Below are 20,466 nucleotides of genomic sequence, written 5' to 3'. Positions count from 1 at the left end.
CCACCAAGGATACCACCGAGAACGTTGTTCAGGACGTGAGTGAGGCCACCCTGGGTGAGACCACCGAGGATCTGAGTAAGACCACCAGCGTTGAGACCGTTGAGGAGGTTGGTGAGCTGGTTGATGTTGAGGCTGTTGTCCTTAAGACCACCGAGGATGGAGCTAGCAAGGTCATCGACAGTGGCAAGAGCGCCGGAGTCACGGCTAACGAGACCACCAAGGAGGCCACCGAGAACGTTGTTCAAAACGTTAGCGAGGCCACCCTGGGTGAGACCACCAAGGATCTGGTCGAGACCACCAGCGTTGATACCGTTGAGGAGGTTGGTGAGCTGGTTAAGGCTAAGGGTTCCATCCTGGGCACCACCGAGGAGGGAGCTGGCGAGGTCGTTGACGGTGGCGAGAGCACCAGAGTCACGGCCGATGTTCCTGACAGCTATTAATCTGTCAGCTTCATTCTTGGCTTCTAATGGGTGTTCAGGCACATACCGCTGGTGGCTTCGTCGACAACGTTGCCGGCGGTGTCTGTGACATCGGAAGTAATGTCACGCTTGACGGGGAGAGCCTTGGAGAGCTGGGTCTTGACGTTGGAAAGCTCTGTTGATATCAAAACGTGTTAGCCTATTCAGGTGCCCTGTCGTCAAGAAATTGTCGGATGGGAGCTGAAGCATACCCTGCTGGACCTTGGTAACGTCACTGCAGCCGAGGAGGCCGCCAACGAGGCCGTTGACAAGGTTGTCAACGTTACCGGCGACAGTGGTCACCTGGTCGAGAGCCTGCTGAACGGCAACATCGCGGGGGATGGCAGCGGCGGAAGCAGTGCTGGCAATAGCCAGCGAGGCAACAATTCCGTTGAACTTCATTATGACGGTTGGTTTGACCGGTTTATTAAGAAAGAATGACTGTAGTTGAGAAAGAGAAAGAACGGATTGCGGTAGCAATTGTGTCCGAAAGAACGACTGGAATGAGTGGAATGAGTGTCTGGACTGAAGAAGAAAGAAGAGAAGGTTAATGAACCGCACTCGAGGCCGCTTTATATACAGGAACCGATGGAGAACATCTCCCTAGTCCCTATTGTCTGGTTCTCCGTTCAACTTTCCTTACCTCGACATGCAGATCAGGGGCATCGTGAAAAAGGAGATGGACGCATAGTGAACTAACCTCGCAGGCCTATCACCCTCAGCAGCAAACACAAGACTCCATCACGTATTCTCCAGTAGGTCCAGTCGGAGAACAATCATAATAGCGATCGGCAGACGAACGAAACTTGTTCTCCATCTCATCCCCGTTGGAAATGAGATCAGCAATTTCGAGCCAGGATTACAGTTGATTGAACGAGTGATATTCCCACATGGCTCCATCAACATGGCCCAAGCTTAACAAAGAGAAGCTTTTCCACGGCTGGGGCGTATCCAATTGGGCAGAGCGCCATAACGCCTTCCTTCCTGGTGCCTAGTCGCTGTAACTTACGCTTTGATCTTGTAGAGACTTGCCGTCCATAGCCAGGGCGTCAATGAAGCCATCACTGACCACATAGAGAAAAAAAATTATGACTCCTCTCGTTGGATTCTTGTTGTGAATGATCCATATCTGCTACTATTGCCTCGAATACTTTGAATATTTCTTCCTTTCAAGCAACTCCAGATAGGTTGCATGACCCCTGGGACAAAGACGAAGACAAAGAGCGGTAACCTTGCGGGGGAAACCCGTCCATACAGACTTGGCGGGGCCCCAGCACCCGAATAGGCTTTGAAAATGTGACGATGCGTTGATGATTGGCCAGATGGAGCATTGTAGAAGGTGACGATCGGTGGAAAAGACTCCGCCAGCAGCCCGTAGAAGAGCTTCCTTGACATGAAATGTACTGTTTTACATCGACGGAGTTGAAGCCCAACGTCATTTTACCCGTCTGTCCGAGCTAAAAAAGAATAGTGGGTGGTTAGCTGCAGATAGTCAAGATTAACTGAAGATTCCCAACACCCCAGACAGGGATGGTCACTGTGATTTGACACCATCACCTTGCGCCTCGTCGGTGAATTCTTATCAATAGTAGGAGTCATAATCAGCCTGCAGTGCGTTAATCAGTTCTGCATCAAATCCAAACAGCATGCAACCATGGCTGTTTTTGTTTTTCTCCCTCTCAGCGATGTGAGAGTTACACGAGAAAAAGTGGCACCGACTGTCAAGGCTGTGGCGGCAGAGAGTATAATTTGCCTTACCTCAGCCACTGTGACTGGCGCGGCATTTGGCAGTGGAGTCATCCCTGTCGATCCCATGTTGCCCGCCAATCCCAATACTGAAAATGCCGAGCCATCACGATACATCGACAGTCACAGTAGTCAACCCTGATGGTAAAAAACAAATCAAATACATCGTTTGGAGGTCAAAGAATGAGGTAGTATTTGGTGTTATGTTGGTTTGATGAAAGCGTAATTTGATGCTCCACATCGATTGCGTCTTTTTTCTTTCCCCGTCGCCCCAGCATAAACGTTTCTGGTAGTGTCGATTATGGGGCATTCTCGTAGGTATTTAGTGTGTGCTACGTACTCGATAGCTCCATAGGCAACGAGATGTCTTGGAACACTGATCAGGCGCTGTTCACTGTTGGCCTTGTAGACCTGTTCATGTGCTCAATAATGGACGCTTGAACATAATCCCGGCATGACGGAGTGTGGAACAGCTATGGGGTAACTATTCCATCTCTTCGAGAAGCCCGGTTTTCAAGACAAGACCATTTGCAAACCCATCCATGGAACCGAAAATTTGAGAAAGGAGAAGAGGATCTTGATCGTTGAGCTATTGGAAGCTATTCGTAAGCGATCATTGACGTCCTTTCAGCTTGGGTTTGTGGTCGATGATTGCCCGAACCTTACTATCGGTGTCGATGTAGGATCCTCCACAAGTTCATCTCCTGTTCATCCCCTATGGCCTGTGGCCATTAATTGGGTCAGTTTCCTTTTTGCACTTTCGCTCTGAAGGTTCCTTCGTAGCTGTACGGAAATTGAGTCTGATGGAAAGAATATATAGCGCTGAGTGGTGTCCTATCACCTCATCATTTCCCTTCCCTCCGGCCATTTGTTTACAGCACAGAAGGAAGCCGAACATGGATTGGAGTGATTCGAAGCTCCCCCGATCTTTGAATCTGGATCTCCATACCCTGTCAGCCCTGTAGATACGGTCATACGACCCGAAACTCAACTGCAGCAGCCAAAAGCCAATACAGTCCAGATCAGTCACCAGCCAATGACCCTGGGACAACTATGGCCACACAGAGCCATACCTGAATCATGCCTCAGGACTAGTTGAGTAGTCAATTAGACACAGAGTGCTGATGGCAATTGATGCTTCAGCCAAATCCTGTCCAAGATGGAGATGGCTTTGATAAGGCGTGCTCTGTAGACTGGAAGTTGAGGCGTAACGAGATCCCAAACCTCAAACAGTGGCTGAGGGGCAGCAACCTAACACTGTGGCGGTGTTTGTTTTTATGTGGCTGGTGCTTGTTTTGTTTTGCCTGCGGGGGCGGTTGCTTAGCTAAGATGTGCTGACAGAGCATGTATGCCTGCTGATGCCTTAAAGTGCCTGAATATGTTCTTCTCCGCCTCAGGCAGAAAGCCGTTGTCGCGTCAACAGCGGCCGCTAGTCCTCTTTGGGCACACCACAACATAACAGGCCAACCACAGCCGCCGAGCGTGCATCGCAGTTGCCCAAACGGTCTCATCGGCCTCGATTCCACCATTCCACACACTCTCTTCTTCTCTTCTCGTGCGATCAACATCTTCTCCTCTCGCCTCCGGCTTTTCTTTTCTTCAACCCCGCTGCCCTTCGCTTTCCTCTTCTCTATCTTCATCCTCATATCACGTCGCCTCTATCCTTACCTGTCCCAGGCACCTGAGCTCAAGTCAACTGTGGTCTATCAATCACGATCATCTGTTCGGGGCTTCAATTGACCAGACCATGACTGTTTAGTTTGAACCAGTTGTTTTCTTGTTGATCTATACTTGTTGATCAGACGTGACTATCCTTTGAAACAATTGCAATTGTATTGTTTTGAGAGACGGGAAAAAAAAAAAAAAAACAAACATTGATCTTTCCCCTGGTTACCGCGCAATCAGGTTGTTTATTCCCCATCAGCTTCAACTACTCTTACCTATCTATCTTATCCGTCACGCATTCTGGCAATCAACATGTCTTCGAACTATGGTGGCTATGGGCAGGTGATCGAGTACATCCAAGGTTCGTTTGCCTGTGTTTGCCTGTGTTTGCCTGTGCATTGATCCCACATGGCATGGCTCTGGCGTTGCGGCTTACTGACATTTCTTCAACGTGCAGATCGTTTGTACCTTGCCTCCTATGACTCCACACCGGACTCGAGAACCCCATTTCCCTATCCATTGGAACACTCCAAGTCGCCCAGCAAGCGTTCGCGAGCTCAGCCAAGCACACCCAGCAGCAAGCGCCGAAGCCCCGTGTATTTCACGGTGGACGACACTCTGCTCTACAATGCTTTCCATGCCGATTTTGGCCCTCTTCACATTGGCCATCTGTACCGCTTTGCCGTCTACTTCCATGAGATCCTCGGTGATCCTGCCAACAGTGATCGTGCTGTGGTCTTTTACAGCAAGACAGACTCACGGAGTCGTGCCAATGCCGCATGCCTTGTAGCTTGCTACATGGTCCTCATCCAATCCTGGCCCCCGCACCTGGCGTTGGCACCCATCGCACAGGCGGACCCCCCTTACATGCCCTTCCGTGACGCTGGATATAGCCAAGCAGACTTTGTCTTGAACATCCAAGACGTAGTCTACGGTGTGTGGAAGGCGAAAGAACAATCGCTGTGCGGGCTGAGAGAATTTAGTCTTGAGGAGTATGTGCTGCCCCCAACATCGTGTCACGATGATTTACTGACAGGTCCAGATATGAGAAGTTTGAACGTGTCGACATGGGTGACTTCAACTGGGTCACGCCTCATTTCCTGGCTTTTGCGTCTCCACAGCACAGTCCCATCGAGCCGATCCCGGCGAACACCCCCGAATACGCTGCATTGCCGTCTACTGCATCTCAGGTGCTCAACTCCAAACTACCTCTTCCTTTCAAAAACGTCCTGGCACACTTTGCGTCCCGAAATGTCGGCTTAGTCGTCCGATTGAACTCTGAGCTCTACTGTCCTTCCTACTTCACAGCTTTGGGAATCACACACATTGACATGATCTTCGAAGATGGCACCTGCCCTCCATTGCCGCTTGTTCGACGCTTTATTAAAATGGCCCACGAGATGATCACCGTCAAGAACAAGGGCATTGCCGTCCACTGCAAAGCAGGCCTCGGTCGTACGGGCTGCTTGATCGGCGCCTATCTCATTTACCGTTACGGATTTACTGCCAATGAAATCATTGCTTTCATGAGATTCATGCGACCGGGTATGGTTGTTGGACCTCAACAACATTGGTTGCACCTAAACCAGGGCTCCTTCCGTGGATGGTGGTTTGAGGATAGCATGAAGGAGAAGCTAGCTCAAATGGCTCCTGTCACACCCGGTAGGCCGTCTACCAAGCAACGCGCAAACCATAGTTCTGTGGCAACGCCACCCAACAATGGTCATTCGAAACGGTCTGCTTTGGGAGAAATCGATCATAATGAGGGTGCTGGAGCTCAGGCCGAAGAGAACCTCCCAGCACCGACTCCTGGCCAACCCCGCAAGTCTCACAGAAAGGATTCAAGGCATCACCCTTACGCTCGTACCACATCTGGTAGCCTTGCTGTCGACAAGGACACGGGCAAGAACAATGAGCAATCCAACCACCGCAGCCATCGTCATAGCAATGATAGCAGCGAGAGTGAAGAAGAAACCCAACTCCGCATGCTTGCGAAGCGTTCTTCTAAGTCCCCCGTGGCGTCTTCAGCCCAGCGATCTATCAGTTACTCTGCCACCGTCACCGCTAGCTACACGTTGACAGACGACATCCACGAGGACCGGGAAAATTGGGGCGACGGCTCTTATGCTATCCCCAAGACCCCCGTCAGCTCAAAGAGCGGTGCGATTCCCATGGCCAAAGTTCGGTCAAGCCCTCGTCGTGTAACAGACAGCAGGAGCGAATCTCGAGGAGTTCGCAAGGCCAGCGGCCGGATTGGAAGTGCAGGGAGCCCTACCCGGGTGAAGTAGAACTCTACGTGGACTGGTTTCCTACGTCTTTTCTTCTCCGTTCTCAGGTGCTCTTGAGCCTTGATTAATTATTCTTCTCGTATTACATTTTTCATTCCTCTTACCTTGTCTTTCTCGATACCCGGTTATTACCAGGGTTGGGAGATGTTCATTGCATACCCCGTACTATTGCATCATATTGCTTTTATTCTTTACTGCGCTGCATTTATGTATGTCTTATTGCTTCTACTTTGTTTCTGCTGTCGGTGTTTATTACGGTTGAAAACTCTGGCCTGGGCGTGTGAGTTATGGCGTATGGCTACACTGTTTCTTGTTAATGTTTGGATGATTATCAAGTTGGCATCGAATATTAGGATGTTGTGACTCTACATCTCTGTCGATCTGTTGTAACCTGTGCTCTTTAATGTTTTGGTTTTGAGCTAAACTCTGCCTCTGCCTATATGATCTACGTCGGCATGACAATTTGGTTGACGAACCTGAAAAATCCTCTATTCCCGTAGATCATTTATGACCCGGTCACTAAGACGAAGTAAAAGTAGATCATATTTCTCATTCGATCAAGTCGGTGGTTAGAATCACTCAACTGCTTGAGGAAGTCGCCATCTTGATTGACATCACCCTTCTAGAATGCCAGCATTGACGAGCGAAGCAGAAGTCTGCACGCTGGCCAAAATCCAGCATGGTTGACATATCTCCCTGCTACGGATAAAGGACTTCATATCATAAATCTGATGTTCCCATACAGGAAGATGAAGCTGGGTGGCATCAAGACCCCGTTTTACATTAAAATGTCTGTAATCCAAAAATGCATGAGACCCCAGTTATATCCAAGTGTGATGATACACCAAGCCCAATTTTGCCCAGGTATGCTTATCTATCTTTAATCGGGCAAACCCATAACCCGTCATTCATAAAAGGTCGTCAAGGAACGAAATCAAATCGTTCAAGCTTCCCCACCTCATTGCCTCCATTTCATCCCAGAAAAAGCAAAGACGAAGATATCGTCACCTACTCCACATCGACGAGCTTTTTCGAAAGACCCTCTTGTTGATCCCTCGAGTATAATCGGATCTTGAAGGGTTTTTTCCCGTCCGTTTCTACCAGATCTGCCGATGGATCTGTTAGTTCGTCGACCATTCGAACAGCGACAAATCCCCGACCCGATGAAAGGCCCTCATTTGAGAATTGACGGTCCATTGTTGCGAGAAGTTTTAGGGTTTGGCTTATATTCCATATGCCCTCACGGGTTCCCTTGTAGCCTGCCAGCCAATGTTTGACCCAGATGCGGAGGCCGGGGTTGGTTGACCACCGGTAAGCTCCCACGACTGGGGGCAGCATGCCATGGCTGTAGGTGAAGGACTCTCCAAATCGCGCCGGTGGGATACCTGCTGCAATACGGCAAATTGTGAGAGCCGTTTGCTCCACGCCGGGCGGTAGTACCCGTCCTTCATCTGGTAGGTAACGAGTACGCGCTCGCATTCCCGTACAGATGTATGTGGCGTAGTTGACGGCGGCAGCACAGGGGTCTGCCGAATTAGGAAATGAAAGCGCAGGAACACGGACCAAAGATTCCTGATTAGGAGCAGAGATGGTCAAGTAGGCTTCGATGGAGTTGTCTTCGACAGGAACTTCCGAATCGGGCAGATCCTGCCGCCATTCCTCGAGCCTTACGAGAAGCTCGGCGCTCTGTTGCGACCAAAACTCATCTTGTGACGGATACTGACGCTTTTGAATCTCGAGCCTCGTGATTTCTTCTACCATCAACAATATCCTGTCGTGTAAATTTGAAGATTGCTTCAGAAGGAGATTCAGCCAATCCGCTAGCTTCGGGGACATGGTATCTTGCGTGGTTACAGAATATTCTTCGTTGTACAAGCGCAACAGAAGCGCCATTCTCGCAAAAGCCCTAATAAGTAGCATCCCTGCAGATGTTTTGACTATTGTCTTGAATCCGGAATTGAGGCATATAGCAGCACCATGCATATGAGAGCGCCATGATAGTAGACAGCCTCGCTGGAGTTCAAAATTTGCTAAAAGCATAGTGGTAGTAAATAACGATAGAGCTGCATCGGTGCTTAAAGACTCGCTCATTGTTTGAGACTGGGTTGTACGGGAAAGTTCATTCTGTAAACCTTGCACGGCTTTCAGACTGTGGTGGAATGCGTGACGGCGAAGAGGCACAGATCCTCTGGCGTGAGGTTCAAAACTAGACAGGGTAAGAGCTGATAAAGCCAAAGCGGCATTATGGACATGGGGAGAAACAGGATCTGCTTTGAATAGTTCCGATAGAGGTAGTATTCTAGATAAACTCGAAAAGCTGCCCCCTACAGAGTATTCGTAGTACCTATAGTCTTCCGGGAACTCAAAAGCCCCGGTAAGAGCGAGAAAGGAATTTGGAACCACCCGGCTGGGAGAAAGCTTAATATCCATAGATTCAGGAGAGCATGGTGTCATATAGCCTCTGTCAATAGTACTTGACTTCTCCAAGGATGAAAACGTATCCCGATCGGAAGCCGGGGAGAGGTTCCTGCCACTGAATCGTATTGGAGTACGAAGTTCCCGTTTCTTCGAGATGGAGTCCGAGGCTACAGTAGTATTTGATGTGCCTGGACACGCCCCATCGAAATCTTCCCTTCTGAAGTCTAGAGGTGTTGTTTGCACAATGTGAAATTCGGGAGATTGCGAGGTCGGAGTAGGTAGTCTCTTGAGCACTGGCGAAGAGTGTTGACACGAGTCAGAGATGGTATTGAACGAATGATCCGGTTCGTCCGTCTCGTCTTTTATCAAAGTTGATTCTGTTTGGCCTTTTCTTTTGGGAGGTTTTCCCTGCGCCCGTTCGACAATGAAATTCGTCTGGTCTTTGAAGGTAATTCTCTGCGCATAGCCTTCGCATGGCAAGTTCACGCGCCTACACTAAATCAACGTCAGCACCAGAAGATTTGGTATTTTTATCACTGGATATTTGAACAGGATAGTTACATTGTTGCACCCAGGCTTTGTCTCGTCGCATTTCAACCTTCTCCTCCGGCAGGTAAGGCAGCCTGTTCGACCACGCGAGACGACATTTCGCTTTCTGCGAGGTCTTTCACTGACAGCTGGTTGAGATGAGGTAAGGGGCATAGTTATCGACAATCGAGATGGCACTCCACGTGAAGCATAGACGGCTGATCAAAGTGCCATAACAGTCCTCAGGGGAAGGATTGTGTTTTTGGACAGAAATCACAGCGAATGTCGCGTATCAGGTAAAGCACGGTGGTGACAAAAACATGAGGCTATCCTAGCCAGAGTTCCAATCTCGTCGATTCATTCAAGGCAGCGAAAGCATCCACAGAAAGTCCAGAAAGTCTGGAGTTGCTCTCCCCCATTCTCCAGCCCCTTTCGGAACGGCGGCAAGCATTTAGGTGCAAGGGATCGACGAACTAACAGATCTAAGCTGCAGATCGCCACTCAGCACTCTCCAGAGGGGGCCAAACTAGATAAGTTGGCTAACGCCGTCAGCGCCTGGTGGTCGGCGGAGACTCGAAACAGGCCCAACAGGGGCCCAGCAGGATCCGATGTGATACGTGCAAAGGGCGGCGGTGTTGCGCCATTTGTTTCTTTGTCTGGCGCTGTGACGAACCAGACGACGAGCTGATTCACCGGACGATGCATTAATGTTTCACAAGGCCAGTGCTCCGAGGCAAAAATCGTCCAGGATTTCTCTCCCATCACCTGCTGGCGGTTGGTCCCGTTCTTGCAAAGGTCCTTTTATTTCGTGCGAACACATGTCCTCTTCCTTTCCTAGGCAAGGGCAAGTTTCGTCTCTCTCGTGATCCATAGCGTTAAAACATGTGGTTGAAACCTAACAACTGTTGTTTCTAGGATTTTCAGTTTTATTATCAACGGTCTCCATGCACCCCCTGTTGCATGTAGAGTGCCCAGAAGGGCCCTTGCCCCTCATTCAGGAGTTGCCGCGGCTTTCCTTGCTCCGTCACCCGCCCTTTGTCTAATACGAGAACCTGGTCGAAGTCGACAATGTTGTGCAACCGGTGCGTGATTGCTATGACAGCCCAGTCGTTGAATTTGGCCCGGAGAACCGCATGGATGCGCTCTTCGCTTACTGGGTCGAGACTGGCCGTCCCCTCATCCATAATCAAGACCTTATTCTTGGTCACCATGGCCCGCGCGAGAGCGATAAGCTGTCTTTCACCTCGCGAGAAATTCTTTCCGTTTGCTTCGACGACGTCGTCCAGTTTCCACTTACTTGCACCAGCTACATCATCCAGGACGCCCTGCAAATGCTCATCACTTACCGCACCGTTCATATCTAAATTGAATCGGATGGTACCGTCAAACAGTGTCGGGTCTTGCGGTATAAGACTTATGTGCTGCCGCAGTCGGTCGACATCAAGGGATTCAATGTCAACTCCATCGACGTTTATCGAACCGTGAAGCCGGATCGTCAATCGTAGCAGACTTAAAGCCATGGAACTCTTGCCGCTTCCTGTGCGACCTACAATGGCGACACGCTCTCCAGGGCATGCTCTGAAGCTAATGTCCTTCAGCACTTCATCTTCATCCAAAGAGTACCCTGCTGTTAGATTTTGCACATCAACAACTCCATGAGTTGGCCAACTCTCAATCGTGTCGTTGAGTATTGCAAGGTCGCTCGGCTCTTGGGGAAGGCCCTTAATGTATGACTCGATACGGTAGTAGCTAGTCATTTCTACCTCTAAGAGACTTGAGAGATAGACAAGATCTTTTAAATGGTCAGCGGCACACTTTCGACCGTCGATTCTGGAGACTTACATAGAAGAGCGGTGCAGAGCCCAGTTGTCAAAGTCAAACTTAGACCTACTGCTGATGCGTTTGCATGCTGACGCGTTACCGCCAAAACTGCCACCGAGAATGATATCAAGGCAATGCAGATATCCATTCGTACTGCCAGCCATCGCTGGAGATCACTGACAGCCCTCCAGGTCCGGACATGATGCTCGATGGCTGTAGCGAACCGATCTTGGAGCATCTTCTCCGCACGAAACGCATGTATCGTCGTAAGACCTGATACAGTTTCTGTAATACTGTGGTGCAAAGGCGACAGGCTTGCAGCGTACATATGCTTGACCGCAGTCGATGCGAAACGGTAGCGATAGCCGATGTAAATTGCAACCCCGGTCAATGCGATAGAGGGCAACAAGAAGAGAGGAATAAGCGATGATACCGTAATGATCCGGAAACCAATGGACAAGTAAGTCTCTATCACCGGTCGGAAAGTCTTGAATAATGTGTCGTCCAAACTCGCAATGTCGGAAGAAAAACGATTGATTATCTGGCCAGCCGGGGTACGCCAAATCCACGCATATGTTGCCCCGAAAGCTGCAGTCAGCATTTGCAGATGTTTATCACGGCTTGCTCTCCAGGATCCTGAATACATCAAGACCAGTGAAATTGCCAGTATAAATATCTGCACAATGCCGAGGCCTGTTTTATTTATTAGACGTTTCATTATGCTGGCGTAGAAAGGCAACGCACCTGCGAATACTGTGACATAAAATCCGGCGCCAGAATTTCGCTTGGTTTCCATATATGTCCTGCTCCAGAGAGAGAGCCAAGTAGGCAATATGATCTCCATAATTTGCGCAAAGATAGTAAACATGGCCACGATCATGATAAATGGCCAGCCTCCGAAAGATCGGATGTATTTACACACTGGAACTATTAACATGCGAATGGCCAATCAAGGAAGCATGACTCACTGTATTCCAAACCGATAAGACCCCCTTTGCAGCCGTCCTCTCCATCTGGAAAATTTTCCGATTCCTCAATTGAATCCTGATTTTCATCAACAGAATCGTTCTGTTCTCCGGAATTGAGAGTGTTGGGCAGTGAAGAATCCACAGCACTTCTCTCCTCTGAAACTGCAGGACCACTGCTCAGTAAACGCGCCGTGGTTGTTTGAAAAACTGCACCATTTCTCGTGTGGACGTTTAGATCAGCCAAATCCAGTAGCCTAGTATTATTTGTAACAAGAACCAACGTCCGTCCCTTCATTTGAGGTCCCAGGATGCACTTGTCAATCACCCAGTTAGTAGTCGCTGGGTCTAATCCTGATAAGATGTCATCCAATATCACAATTTTTGCATGCGAATATGCCGCTCGAGCGAGTGCAACCCGCTGGCGTTGCCCCCCAGAAAGGCGACGACCGCCTTCACCCACGTCTTTCAAATCTCCATCCTTGAAAGATGCAAAATCAGGCTCCAACGCACAACTTCGGATAATATTCTCATATCTTTCGGGGTCAAATGGAGCTCCGAAGATAATGTTATCCCTGATGCTGCCTTTATAGATCCAAGGATTCTGCGGGACATAACCTATCGGCTCAAACTGTGATCTTTGGAATCCCTTCACACCTTGAATGTGTTTTCTACCACCCAATAATGACTGCAATAGCAAGGTTTTACCCGACCTAGTATATTTTCAGCAACGGATTATCCCTTAAAGGGGTTCACAATAAACATACCCCAATTCACCTGTAACAACGTTTAGCCCATCTTGAACAAGCTCAGCATCAGAGTTTCCTGACAATCTGCCGGGTACTGCACACGACTGAACGGTAACAGTTGTTGGGTGTCGAGAACCTGCCTCAGCCTGGCTAACAGCGTCATCCTTGGCGTACATAGTAGTTACTTCGCTTTCAGGACGATCCAGAAAATCACTCAAACGCTTCAAGCTGACTGTGGCTTGTGCATATTGACCAGCACCAAGGACACTTAATGTAAGCATGCCCTTCACGATGTTAAAAACTGCCACGACTGTAAAGACAATGTCTGCCTCGAGAGGTTTCTTGCCGATAATGGTATATAGTGCCAGGCAGAGAATGAGTGCCAGAAAAGTGCAAGCCGAGGAAAGACTTTCTGAAGTCACTATAACCTGCATTTTGCTCCAGATAGCTTTTAATTCCTGGTCTCTTTCATTGAGGATCCTCCGAATGAAGGGCTGGACATGTCCGAGGATTTTGATAGTCGACATTGCCCGTATACTCTCACTCGTTTTTGTGATCCTTCTATCCGCCGCTTGTAGAATCTTCGACTGGGCCCCGGATTGCGCTGAGACAATGAATTTGGACAACGGATATCTCGTAATAAGGAGAAAGGCCAAACTTGGAAGATAATACCATCCCATAATCTTGTAAAGCAGGACTGATGACACGATGAATTCCACGGGGGCCATGAAAACTGTCATGGCGGTGTATCGAAGTGTACCTAGCCTGTCGATGTCTGCTGAGATGTTGCTTTGCAACTGGCCGACATCGATATCTGCGTCTTCATGGAGTACAAGAAGCTTCCGGTACACTGCGGTTGTGATGAGGGCTTTCCAGTCCCCTATCGTGTGAGTGGCAAAGTATTCAAACGTTTGCATACAAAGGCCGCGTATTATTGGACATAGACTAAAGAGCATGATTGAGAACCAGGCTTGAAGTTTTGTTTCCTGGGACCTCTGAAGAAATAAAAGGAGCTGGTGCAGTCCGATAGTTCCGATGAGTTCAAAAAATCCACAGAATCCGGCGAAGAAGGCCATTGCTGCCAATCTATACCGGAAAAGTTTCCATAGAGCCATCCTAAATGAGGGGAAGTTCTGTGTGCAGTTTGAATAAGCCTGTAGCCAGTGTTCGGTTGAATTTTCGGGAATGATCGGTAGGAGGTCCTCTGCACTGATGGCGCCGCAATAAGAATATGCTTTTTCGACAACTGGGCTAACCCAAGCATATAGCCACCATCTTGACAAGGGTGAGCAGGTTTTTGATGGATGGGGATTGCTATCATTGACTCGAGAATGATATGGTGTCAAGAGGGGTACCAGAAGGGCACTTGTAGCTGAAGCCACTAAAGCGATTATATCCGGCGTCGAAAAACTAACAGTGCCTCGAGATTGTATCCATATCAAAGGGTACAGTTGTCGTGGCAGATCATCCGTGAGAAAAAGGGCAAGGCATAAAATGAGGGCGCTATTTGAGAATATTTTCCGATGGGCAGAGACCAACAGGTAGTACAACCGAAATAGACATGCAAGAGCCTATTTAGCCTGTCAGTGGGGGGGGGAACGGCATACTCAATCCATAAAGCTTACCCAGAGTGAGCCAATCAAAACTCTTGTCCAGTCGCAAACTCCATTCTGATTCGCAGAGACAAAGACTGCAGTCGTACAAGTGACAGAAGAAATGAAGTTAAGTGTTCCCCATAGAGCATGCTTCGATGTAAAGGCTATGCTGGCCATGTGCTTTCGACGAAGAAAAGACCTGACGTTCAGACTGCAAATCAGCAGGCAGAACACTGCCAGGACGATCCATCTTGGCTCATAGAAGAGACTGAGGATCACTGATTGATCCATCTGTACCAGCCTTGATGGTTGAAAAGGTGGATTCGCGGAGGGTAGGAGTGGAGGCATAAGACTTTATATCTGTCAAAGGATCTGTCAGTACAAGTGGCTCTTAGGAGCTGACCTTACCAATTCATCCCACTAGAGCCCAACGATACTCTCTCTTGCCGCCACATTAAGGTACGGCCAAGATCCGTGAGTACGTACACTCGATGTTATACATGTTGCCAAATGAAGCAGGTCGGGGACATCCAGCGTGTCCGAGCGCGCCGTCCAGAGACAGATGGGGAAGATTAAACGGAGGAAATAGTGGCTAAGCTTTAGGCCGAAGCGAAGACCCAATTTCAATCAAAACGTCGAGGATGAAGACGGCATCAATCGGTTGTGCTTTTTCTTCGCGAGAAAGATCCAGGCCAGAGTGTTGAGCTGGTCGTTTCCAGTTACCGCTTTGGGACAAGACACCTGCTACCCTGCGCTAGCGCCAAAAGAGTCAGACCCTGAATAATTTCAATTGCAACCTTCATCGGCTACAGATATTATTTTGAATAGAATTATTAAATTATTAAATTATCAAGATTATCAAGATATCACGATGAGTATAACTTATTATGGTTTTGCTAGATGCTCACGTTTTGCGGTAAATCTCCGTTTGACCTGTCGGATATATATTGACTCAATTGAAAATGTATCTCAACTCCTCAAGGGTTTCTGCAGATCCAGTTATACTCAATCTAGTATTTGCCACGATAGTCTGTATTAACTTTGTAAAGCCAAATGCAATGTGATATATCGCAATATGCGGTGACCAGTTGGCATACAAACAGGCTTGAAATCCCTGTCAGGATAATGAGATTGCCCGAAAGGGTAAAATGCACTTATGGCGTTGTTAGATAAGACGGAAACTTCCCTGTTGCTGCTTGCTTTTCTTCCTCAATACTCCAGCCTCATCCAAATGGCCAAAATGAAGGGTTGGTGTATTTTTGCTGGTGCCATCACTGTCTTGCAACTAGGGCTGGCCAGAGCGACACAGTCCCAAGTCCCCCTCGTCGACACATTCCAAACATACAGACACTCCGACTTCCCCTCTTACTCCGTGAGAATTAAAGAACAGAGCGATGAGGTCTGCGATGCGGGCTCCAACCAGTATACAGGATGGTTCGATTTTAATGGAAAACACATGTTCTTCTGTAAATTTTGCGATCCTGGTGTGGTGGACTCTGTTAACAAGCTGAAGGGTACTTTGACACTCTCAACGACCCCATCAAGGATCCATTAACACTATGGATGACGGGAGGTCCAGGTGTTAGTGGCATGGTAGGCAAGTATTCTCATGATTTGGCAAAAGATTCCATCGCTAATGTTGCTGAAGGAATGCTATTGGAACTCGGACCTTGTCGCATCAATCCCAGAGGCGAAGGAACTCATCGCAACCCCTATTCCTGGACCACCAACTCATCCATGATTTTTATCGACCAGCCAGCAGGCACAGGACTCTCATACACTGATCCTGGGACAGATACTCCTACAACATCCCAGATCGCGGCGGAGGATATGTACATTTTCCTTCAGATCTTTCTCTCGAGTGTGTTTCCAGAACGGAGATCGGTGCCATTTCACATCGCAGGAGAAAGCTATGGGGTATTGAATGAATCTGCACACCAAATATTGATTAATGCTGACCTAGCTGTAGGGACACTATGTCCCGACATTGTCTGCAGAAATCCTCCGCCAGAATCAAATGCATCCCCAAAGGCCAAATATCGATCTCAAGTCTATATTGATCGGAAATGGCTTCGTTTCTCCCATGGATACCACATTCGGTTACTACGAGACCCTCTGTACGACAAAACCAGGTATTGATGAGCCTGTATTCAATAAAACGCGATGCCAAATAATGGCGGAGGCTTTACCCCGATGTCTTTACGTATACGAAGCTTGCTATAGGTCTCCTGATGAGGCATTATGCAAAGCTACAGACGAAGTGTGTGGAGTGATACGCCAACTTTATCACGACGAATCCTTTGCAGGTGGACGAGATCCTTTTGACAGTAAGATTCCCTGACATGGTTTCTACTTTGGCTAATCGAGTCAGTCACTCGAGTTTGTGAGGTGGATCACCTTTGCTATAAGGCCGTTCTCGATATACAAGACTACATCAACACGCCAGTTACTTGGGAAGCACTCGAAGTTCCTGGCGCAGTCGCCAATTTCTCTATCGAATCTGAAGAGGTCTCTGGGGCTTTCGAGTCAGGGAATGACCCTTATTCAAATGTCATGGATGCAGTGCGATTTACCCTTGAAAACGGGGTTGACGTGTTGATTTACAATGGGAATTTGGATCTTGCGTGCAATACTGCAGGCAATCTGCGATGGACGAATTCTCTTCGTTGGAATGGCCAGGCCGAATTTGTTTCACAAGACCTGAAACCTTGGACTTCCGTTATCGGACACCGGAAGACACAAGTGGGAAGCTATAAAGAAGTCATTGCCCCGGCGGTTTCTGGATCGGAAAACCGACGGTTCGCCTTTGTTATTGTAGATCGATCTGGGCACATGGTGAGTCAAGTCAATATTTACAACAACATCGAGGACAAATTAACCGATCGGATTCTAGGTTCCCCTGGACCAGCCCGAAGTGGCACTCGATCTCTACCAAAGATGGCTGTTTCAGCAATCGTTTTGAATGAATCCTGGATATTTTCTGAGATCTCGAAAATGAGAACGAGAACTGAGTTTATTAAGTGGAAGATACTAACCAAGCCAGTGGAGACGATCGGCAGTCCCTCCATGCAAAATGTATGGGGCGTGTTGATCATCGGCCACTAAAAATTACCACAAAGGGGCAGAAGGACTGCATTCCTTGCATCAACGAGTCAGTAGTCACTGTAGCATCCCCGTAGTGTCGTTTAATGTTTCTCAAAGCAATCAAAGAAAAGGAGTTTTGATGCTGTGCTACGTAATCAATCACACTATTTTAAAACATGCCAGGCAAAGACCCTGGCTCTGATAGCAGGCTTTTTCTCCCATGCACGTGTCAAGTGAATGTCTCGACTCTCGATGCTTGCAATGCCAACAAAAGAACTCCGTGCAGGCTACCATGCTGCTAGTCACACAGAAAATTGAGCAGCATGGTCTTTTTTGCTTCGACTCTGACTTGATCTGTCCTGATAAACCCCCCCTCCGACTGCAGTTTTTCCCACCACCATGGCCGATAATAAGGGCATGATGCAGGAATCAAGCAAGACAGCACAAGAGGATGGGATCGAATTATCGACTCCTTTCAAGCATCGAAACGAGTCGAAAATCGAAGCCGTCGAGGTTGAGGATGACCTGTACACATTGTCTTTTCCCCTTTTATCGAGATTAAATGCTGATTAGAGCTTCAGTCCCTATCCAGAGGTGCGAGCGAGTATCCCCGCGACGGACGAGGATTTGCCTGTCAACACTTTTCGCGCGTGGTTTTTGGGCATCATCGGAACGATGATTCTCACGGCCCTGAACCAGTTCTTTCAGCTCCACAGCCCGCCTCGTGAGATTTTCGGTCAAGGTGCAGATACAGAGCGATTGCTAATGGAGACCAGTCTTCCTTTCCGCATATCTCGCGATCCTCATCACATATCCTTGTGGAAAATTCATGGCGACTATCTTGCCGCAGAGAACATGGACAGTGCTAGGCTGGCAATTTACCCTCAACCCCGGCCCTTTCAACCAAAAGGAACATTCGATCGTGGCTATCATGGCTTCCCTTGTGACGGCTTTTGACAACGGATCTCTCGCCTCGGACGTTTATGTTGGCTTTGAAAAATTTCTGGACATACCCATTTCCGTTGGTTATCGGTTTATGTTTCTTCTCACAACTCAGGCTTTGAGCTTCGGCATTGCGGGACTCTTCCACAGGTTTCTTGTTGAGCCGGCCTTTTGCGTGTGGCCAGGAGCTTTGCCGACTTGCTCGCTTTTATACACTTTTCACGACGGAAACGCCAAAGGCGAGGTGGCAAACGGTTGGAAAATGGGTCGCATGAGGTTCTTCTCTATTGTTGCAATTTGCGCTACAGCCTATCAGTTTCTTCCTGGATATCTTTTCACCGGCCTCACGACATTTGCATGGATAACGTGGATTGTCCCAAATAATGTCACGGTCAATCAGGTTTTCGGAGCGACTTCGGGGATGGATCTATTACCGATGACACTGGACTGGAATCAGATCACAGGCTATCTGGGATCTCCTCTTCTCGTACCAAATTGGGCACTGGTTAATGTCTTCTGTGGAAGTATACTGTTTCTGTGGATTATTGCCCCTGCCCTGCATTGGAGTAATGTGTGGCAGGGCATGTACATGCCTTTCTCGTCGTCTGGTAATTTTGACAACACAGGTACGCCAGAGCATTCGTGCAGATATACCAACTTTCCAACTAATATATCTACAGGAAACTCATACAATACTAGCCGTGTCATGCAAAAAGACTATTCTCTAAATGAATCTGCCTATTACGACTACTCACCAGTATATCTTTCCACCACATCAGCACTTTCATATGGCTTAGGCTTTGCTGCCGTGATATCCATCATTGTCCATACAATTCTTTACCACCGCCAAGTAGTTTGGAATGGCTTAATAGCCAGCATCGGAAGGTCTTCCAAGCCCGAAAAGTCTGATATTCACTTCAAGGTGATTGTCATCGCTTTCATTTTTACATAGTTTGCTGACAATGCCTAGCTGATGCAAAAGTACAAAGAAGTTCCGATGTGGTGGTATGCAAGTGTTTTTCTCGGTATGTTCGGTATCAGCATTGCGTTCCTTTATGTGTACGACACCGGACTCCCATGGTATGGATTTATTCTTGCCATTGCTCTTAATATTGTGCTCCTGGTGCCAACCGGTATTATGATGGCGATCTGCAATATCCAACTATCAACAGCTGTGATATCAGCTGTTATAGCGGGTTACATTTGGCCGGGAAAGATGATGAACAATGTTGTTTTCAAGATCTTTACTCTTGTTTCATCTAGCCAAGGGTTGGGATATATCCGAGATATGAAAATTGGTCATTATATGGTTTGTTTTCTGAGGCCCTAACAGTATATGCGACCTGCTAACGACTAGCAGAAAATCCCACCTCGTGTCACATTTGCAGCTCAATGTGCTGGAATAATAGTGTCTTGGTTAACGCAGACTGCGGTCAATATTTGGGCCATGGGTAATATCGACGGTATCTGCACTTCAGACGCCAAGGACAATGTGAGCCGTCTATGAAGACCCTATAGACATTTGGCTAATCCATACGACAGTTCCAATGCCCTCTTGCCGCAGGTTATGCCACCAACGCCGTATTTTGGGGACTCATAGGACCGAAAAGACTCTTTTCCGAAGGCTCCATGTATCGCCCGATGCTGTGGTTTTTTTTAATCGGCGCCGTCCTACCCATAATCTTCTATTTTGTGGATAAACGCTACCCAAAGACAATGTTGAGAAAGGTTTGACACCCCATTTGAACAGACACAATGAAACAAACTAACCTCTTTTCCCTCAGGTTCATCTACCTGCAATCTTTGCATCAACAGCATCAATCCCACCAGCAACTGCAGCAAATTATATGGCATGGGGACTTGTTGGCCTATTCTTCAACGGCTATCTACAGCGCAAATATCGCGCCTGGTGGATGAAATACAACTACATCCTCTCTGCCGCATTGGATGCTGGACTGGCTGTTGGGACTTTTTTTATTTTCTTTTGCCTCTCGTATCCTGGAGTCAATCTTAGTTGGTATGGTAATAATATCGCGACGCAGACTGCAGATGGGATGGGGACGCCATTGCGAACAGTTCAGCAAGGAGAGACCTTTGGGCCTAGCACATGGCATTAATGTATATAGTATTAAACAGTATACCTATCCATATTTGATATATACGAGTCTCAACATTTTCATTCTTATCTAACCCAGTGAAACGTGATA

General features: G+C 48.0%; 6 protein-coding genes across 6 annotated transcripts; 3 read left to right on the top strand and 3 right to left on the bottom strand.

The window, feature by feature from the left end:
* Positions 1 to 443: 443 nt before the first annotated feature.
* ASPWEDRAFT_37131 (uncharacterized protein) lies at positions 444 to 952 on the bottom strand. The gene has a single exon (XM_040834613.1). It carries the CDS (start codon positions 858 to 860, stop codon positions 543 to 545), a length of 318 nt encoding a protein of 105 aa, XP_040693033.1. The 5' UTR covers positions 861 to 952; the 3' UTR covers positions 444 to 542.
* A 3,325-nt stretch (positions 953 to 4,277) lies between these two features.
* Positions 4,278 to 6,157, top strand: cdcA (phosphoprotein phosphatase CDC14; the record flags this gene model as incomplete). The annotated part of the gene is made up of 2 exons (XM_040827527.1): positions 4,278 to 4,861; positions 4,912 to 6,157. The coding sequence occupies 2 exons, from the start codon at positions 4,278 to 4,280 to the stop codon at positions 6,155 to 6,157; spliced, it is 1,830 nt and encodes a 609-aa protein (XP_040693032.1).
* A 736-nt stretch (positions 6,158 to 6,893) lies between these two features.
* On the bottom strand, positions 6,894 to 9,529 carry ASPWEDRAFT_37129 (uncharacterized protein). Its single transcript, XM_040834612.1, has 2 exons — positions 9,137 to 9,529; positions 6,894 to 9,070 (listed from the first exon to the last, which is right to left on the bottom strand). Exons 1-2 carry the CDS (start codon positions 9,275 to 9,277, stop codon positions 7,166 to 7,168), a joined length of 2,046 nt encoding a protein of 681 aa, XP_040693031.1. The 5' UTR covers positions 9,278 to 9,529; the 3' UTR covers positions 6,894 to 7,165.
* A 421-nt stretch (positions 9,530 to 9,950) lies between these two features.
* ASPWEDRAFT_370508 (putative ABC transporter) lies at positions 9,951 to 14,882 on the bottom strand. The gene is made up of 7 exons (XM_040834597.1): positions 14,642 to 14,882; positions 14,264 to 14,593; positions 12,657 to 14,209; positions 11,893 to 12,602; positions 11,669 to 11,845; positions 10,946 to 11,617; positions 9,951 to 10,895 (listed from the first exon to the last, which is right to left on the bottom strand). Exons 2-7 carry the CDS (start codon positions 14,579 to 14,581, stop codon positions 10,036 to 10,038), a joined length of 4,290 nt encoding a protein of 1,429 aa, XP_040693030.1. The 5' UTR covers positions 14,582 to 14,593; positions 14,642 to 14,882; the 3' UTR covers positions 9,951 to 10,035.
* A 546-nt stretch (positions 14,883 to 15,428) lies between these two features.
* cp7 (putative carboxypeptidase Y) lies at positions 15,429 to 17,537 on the top strand. The gene is made up of 6 exons (XM_040834611.1): positions 15,429 to 15,699; positions 15,747 to 15,830; positions 15,882 to 16,150; positions 16,203 to 16,560; positions 16,605 to 17,068; positions 17,127 to 17,537. Exons 1-6 carry the CDS (start codon positions 15,465 to 15,467, stop codon positions 17,193 to 17,195), a joined length of 1,479 nt encoding a protein of 492 aa, XP_040693029.1. The 5' UTR covers positions 15,429 to 15,464; the 3' UTR covers positions 17,196 to 17,537.
* Positions 17,538 to 17,556: 19 nt separating this feature from the next.
* optC (small oligopeptide transporter, OPT family) lies at positions 17,557 to 20,454 on the top strand. Its single transcript, XM_040834610.1, has 8 exons — positions 17,557 to 17,844; positions 17,899 to 18,041; positions 18,094 to 18,885; positions 18,940 to 19,181; positions 19,230 to 19,568; positions 19,620 to 19,751; positions 19,802 to 19,987; positions 20,044 to 20,454. Exons 1-8 carry the CDS (start codon positions 17,717 to 17,719, stop codon positions 20,374 to 20,376), a joined length of 2,295 nt encoding a protein of 764 aa, XP_040693028.1. The 5' UTR covers positions 17,557 to 17,716; the 3' UTR covers positions 20,377 to 20,454.
* The last annotated feature ends 12 nt before the right edge of the window (positions 20,455 to 20,466 follow it).

This window comes from Aspergillus wentii (genome assembly GCF_001890725.1).
Source record: "Aspergillus wentii DTO 134E9 unplaced genomic scaffold ASPWEscaffold_2, whole genome shotgun sequence".
Classification (NCBI taxonomy): Eukaryota; Fungi; Ascomycota; class Eurotiomycetes; order Eurotiales; family Aspergillaceae; genus Aspergillus; species Aspergillus wentii.
This window is presented reverse-complemented; position numbering and strand designations above follow the sequence as displayed.

Coding starts and splice junctions, on each gene's coding strand:
- ASPWEDRAFT_37131 (XM_040834613.1), bottom strand. CDS start 860: ATGAAGTTCAACGGAATTGTTGCCTCGCTGGCTATTGCCAGCACTGCT.
- ASPWEDRAFT_37129 (XM_040834612.1), bottom strand. CDS start 9,277: ATGCCCCTTACCTCATCTCAACCAGCTGTCAGTGAAAGACCTCGCAGA. Junction 9,071..9,136: donor CAAAGCCTGGGTGCAACAAT/GTAACTATCCTG, acceptor ACGTTGATTTAG/TGTAGGCGCGTGAACTTGCC.
- ASPWEDRAFT_370508 (XM_040834597.1), bottom strand. CDS start 14,581: ATGCCTCCACTCCTACCCTCCGCGAATCCACCTTTTCAACCATCAAGG. Junction 11,618..11,668: donor TTATGTCACAGTATTCGCAG/GTGCGTTGCCTT, acceptor TAAATAAAACAG/GCCTCGGCATTGTGCAGATA. Junction 10,896..10,945: donor GCTCTGCACCGCTCTTCTAT/GTAAGTCTCCAG, acceptor ACCATTTAAAAG/ATCTTGTCTATCTCTCAAGT.
- cp7 (XM_040834611.1), top strand. CDS start 15,465: ATGGCCAAAATGAAGGGTTGGTGTATTTTTGCTGGTGCCATCACTGTC. Junction 15,831..15,881: donor AGGTGTTAGTGGCATGGTAG/GCAAGTATTCTC, acceptor ATGTTGCTGAAG/GAATGCTATTGGAACTCGGA. Junction 16,151..16,202: donor TCGCAGGAGAAAGCTATGGG/GTATTGAATGAA, acceptor ACCTAGCTGTAG/GGACACTATGTCCCGACATT.
- optC (XM_040834610.1), top strand. CDS start 17,717: ATGGCCGATAATAAGGGCATGATGCAGGAATCAAGCAAGACAGCACAA. Junction 19,182..19,229: donor AGTCTGATATTCACTTCAAG/GTGATTGTCATC, acceptor GACAATGCCTAG/CTGATGCAAAAGTACAAAGA. Junction 19,569..19,619: donor TGAAAATTGGTCATTATATG/GTTTGTTTTCTG, acceptor AACGACTAGCAG/AAAATCCCACCTCGTGTCAC.